The sequence below is a fragment of the Anolis carolinensis genome, unplaced genomic scaffold, assembly GCF_035594765.1.
Source record: "Anolis carolinensis isolate JA03-04 unplaced genomic scaffold, rAnoCar3.1.pri scaffold_14, whole genome shotgun sequence".
Taxonomy (NCBI): Eukaryota; Metazoa; Chordata; class Lepidosauria; order Squamata; family Dactyloidae; genus Anolis; species Anolis carolinensis.
In genome coordinates this window covers 3,548,969-3,553,315 of record NW_026943825.1, presented here as the reverse complement: position 1 = coordinate 3,553,315, position 4,347 = coordinate 3,548,969, and the positions used below count along the sequence as shown (strand labels likewise).

Genomic DNA, 4,347 nt, shown 5'->3' with positions numbered 1-4,347 from the left:
CTAAATTCGTAAATACAGTACAGTAGAGTCTCACTTATCCAACATAAACGGGCCGGCAGAATGTTGGATAAGCGAATATGTTGGATAATAAGGAGGGATTAAGGAAAAGCCTAGTACACATCAAATTAGGTTATGATTTTACAAATTAAGCACCAGAACATCATGTTATACAACAAATTTTACAGAAAAAGTAGTTCAATACGCAGTAATGCTATGTAGTAATTACTGTATTTACGAATTTAGCACCAAAATATCATGATATATTGAAAACAATGACTACAAAAATGCGTTGGATAATCCAGAACCTTGGATAAGTGAGACTCTACTGTATTTACTACATAGCATTACTATGTATTGAACTACTTTTTCTGTCAAATTTGTTGTATAACATGATGTTTTGGTGCTTAATTTGTAAAATCATAACCTAATTTAATGTTTAATAGCCTTTTCCTTAATGCCTTCTTATTATCCAACATATTCGCTTATCCAACATTCTGCCAGTCCGTTTACGTTGGATAAGCGAGACTCTACTGTATGTGTTTTATTGTAAGCCGCCCTGAGTCCCCTATTGGGTGAGAAGGGTGGGATATAAATATTGTAATAAATAATAAATAAATATATAAAATAATAACCTAATTTGACATTTAAAAGGCTTTTCCTTGATCCCTCCTTATTATCCAACATTTTCGCTTATCCAACGTTCTGCCGGCCCGTTTATGTTGGATAAGTGAGACTCTACTGTAGTTTCAATGTTTTTGAATCTTTACATCAAACTGTAATTTAAGATATGACTATCCAACTCTGATTAAATCATTATTTTCATCTTCAATGTAATTGTGCTTATGTATCCTTTCAATAATAACAGAGTGAAATAATAAATGTAATAATAACAATAATAAATTCAGTAAAATAATGTATGTATCAATAATAATAAAAATAGAGTAAAATAATAAATTTAATAATAATTAATAGAGTAAAATAATAAATGTAATAATAATTAATAGAGTAAAATAATAAATTTAATAATAATTAATAGAGTAAAATAATAAATGTAATTAATAATAATTAATAGAGTAAAATAATAAATGTAATAATAATAATTAATAGAGTGAAATAATAAATGTAACAATACCAATAATAATAGAGAAAAATAATAAATATACCATATATACTTGAGTATAAGCCGACCTGAATATAAGCCCACCAGGACGCTCACCCGAGTATAAGCCAAAGAGGTTTTTTTCCAGTCCTAAAAAAGGGCTGAAAAATTAGGCTTATGCTCGAGTATATACAGTATCTCCCACCTTAAGCGGTACCTATTTATCTACTCACATCCGTTTTCGATCTGCTAGATGGGCAGTGAGCTGGGCTGAAGGTACTCACTCCCAACCTTCCAATTGATAAGATTTATTGCAGCTGTTGCAATAAAGCCCGGCCTCTGTTGCTCTTGGAAAACTATAAATTCCTAACTATACATTCCTAACTATACATTCCTTTTTATTAGGGGTGGGGGTAGTGTTGTTTGATAACAGAAGCAGTCCATGGGAAAGGGATCTTGGGTTCTTAGGAGACCACAAACTGAACAGGAGTCAACAGTGTGGCGCTGCAGCTAAAAAGGCCAATGCGATGCGAGGTTGCATCCTTAGGAGGAGTGTTCTAATTTTTCCATTTATTTATCTCTAACAGTATGAAACCAGAAAGACCCCGGAAGACCGGCTTGACCCTAAATAAGAAACATAAGCCTCTCCCTCCGGTTCAAAACAAAGGGGAGTTGTTTTCCAGACTTGGACCTTCTTCTTTTATTTCCCTTTAAGAAAAAAACATCCCTAAGGGATTCATCTTCTTCCTCAATTCATATTCTCTTCTTTTTTTCTTATCCTCCCTTTCTAGGGACGGATTCGGGTCCCGTTCGGATGGAGCCGGAGGTCGATCCCCAAGATGAGAAACCGCACCGGAAAAGTAAGCCAGACTGGAAAGAAAGCATCAAATAAGGTTTCTGGTGTTTTCCAGTAACAGTTTGTGTGGTTCAAAGATAACGTTGAATTTTCTGGAGTGGAAAAAAATCAGGTTTTTTATTCAGCTGGGTTCTCGAGTAGGATAACTCCGTCAGTCTTGGATATGCCGAGGCTTAGGTTACAATTATTGTACTCTAGCCTGGAATCCACTTTTACATTCAACCCACACAGGAATCTAATAGTATTAACTGTCAGGGAACCGTGTCCTGACTGATTGATGAGTCAGGTCTCACCTTAACTCATCCGTCAGACCACTCAGCAACGGCAAAGCAGCACTGACAAAGAACGACAGTTCAGTCGATCTTATTCTGCTGATCCCAGCGGTACTAAAGACTTTATTTACAGTAATATTTACAATGCTAACAGCCAAAGCTGTCTGGACACATCTTGCGTCCGCAAGAACAAATCATGGAGTTTTTACCGTGTCTCTGAGTCTGTTATCAGTACACCGAAGCTCCTCCTCACATTCCACAGTCTATGACATATCTTCCCATCATGTAGCACAAACGGAAGTCTTGGTCCTTTGCCCTTCTAGCCATCAATCAGGGCTCGCTGCAATTAACCTCTTGACTGCTGGAATGCTTGCCAGAACAAATCCATACTCATACAGCAACAATGGATTAAACATTTCACTACATATCACAAAAACCGTAACATTAAACAGTTTATTGAGAAAAGCAAATCTAAAAAGGCCAAAACACAAAAAAGTAATATGAAAAGCAATGTCCAAAAAGCAAAGGGGGAAAAGGGCATTCAAGAGGCAATAATCCAAACAGCACAGTTCTGTTCAATAGTAGTATAGTATAAGAAAAAGCCGGGAATCAAAACACAGGCATAAATCCAAAAGCGAGAATCATAAATCCAAAACCAGGAATACAGGGATTTCTTAAAAACAGGTATCCATGAACATGAATACCAGACTTTCCCAAAGGACCTAAACTTAAACGTGAACGTGGAATGAGACCCAAGATCCACACGGTAATGCAGTATTGCCTGATCTGACTCTAAGAAAACAATCTGAGGGCCAGAATCAGCCGTAGAAAGCAAAGCATAACAAACAAATCTTTTAGCCATTGGATGGCAGGTAGCCAGTTAGTAAGCCAATCGAAGGGGAAATCAACCCCTGTTGTGTTGTATCATTTGTTGTAAATTCAATAATTCCTCTTCAGTGATTTTGTTTAATCTCACCATGCATTATTTTCCAGTCATTTTGCAGAACCCTCCTCACGCTGCCAATAGATAATCTAGGGCCAGGTGGCTTTGCATAACCATTTGATTCAATTCTATCTCTGCCTGCATGGCCTGAACGATCTTTCCCGTAGTATTGATAGTCTTTTCTAGGTGACAGATGAGCCCTATGATAGATGCAGTTTGACACCACTTGAACTGTATTTTGACACTTAAACTTCCATGGCTCAGTGCTATGGAGCCCTGGGTGTTGTCGTTTGCACTCTTTGACAGAGAAAACTAAAGACCTTGTTAAACTAGAACTCCAAAGACGCCTTAGCATTGTACCTTGGGTGTTCAAATAGAGCCAAACTGCAGTGCAGGTGACTACAAGAATCCCCTAGTATTGAGCTTTTAACACACTCAGCATCCCTTGTTTGTGGATTTTGTTTGTATACGAACAGCACATGTACACAAATAAATAAATAGGTAAGGGGGTTAACTACTGTATATACTCGAGTATAAGCCTAGTTTTTTAGCCCTCTTTTTAAGACTGAAAAAGCCTCCCTCGGCTTATACTTGGGTGAGGGTCCTGGTTGGCTTATATTTGGGTCAGTTTATACTCGAGAATATATGGTACATTGATTATTTTTCTTGATTATTGGTATTATTATATGTATTATTTTTCTTTATTATTGTTGCTACTATTACATTTATTTTACTCTATTTTTATTATTAATAATAATACATTTATAATTTCACTCTGATCTTATTATTAATATTATTGCATTTATTATTTTACTCTATTTATTATTACATGTATTATTTTCCTGTACAGTAGAGTCTCACTTATCCAACATAAACGGGCCGGCAGAACGTTGGATAAGCAAATATGTTGGATAATAAGGAGAGATTAAGGAAAAGCCTATTAAACATCAAATTAGGTTATGATTTTACAAATTAAGCACCAAAACATCATATTATACAACAAATTTGAGAGAAAAAGTAGTTCAGTGCGCAGTAATGTTATGTTGTAATTACTGTATTTACGAATTTAGCACCAAAATATCACGATGTATTGAAAACATTGACTACAAAAATGTTTTGGATAATCCAGAATGTTGGATAAGCGAGACTCTACTGTATTTATTATTATTATTATTAT

The 4,347-nt window shown here is 35.6% G+C and overlaps 1 protein-coding gene across 1 annotated transcript in view; it reads left to right on the top strand.

Annotated features, from left to right (window-relative positions):
- Nucleotides 1–912: 912 nt before the first annotated feature.
- The window catches only part of tsacc (TSSK6 activating cochaperone), a 7,385-nt gene continuing 3,950 nt past the window's right edge, over nucleotides 913–4,347 (top strand). The window contains exon 1 of the mRNA XM_062964955.1: nucleotides 913–1,959. Coding sequence (XP_062821025.1) covers nucleotides 1,914–1,959 — 46 coding nt within the window. The 5' untranslated portion in view covers nucleotides 913–1,913. The remainder of the gene's footprint in view (nucleotides 1,960–4,347) is intronic.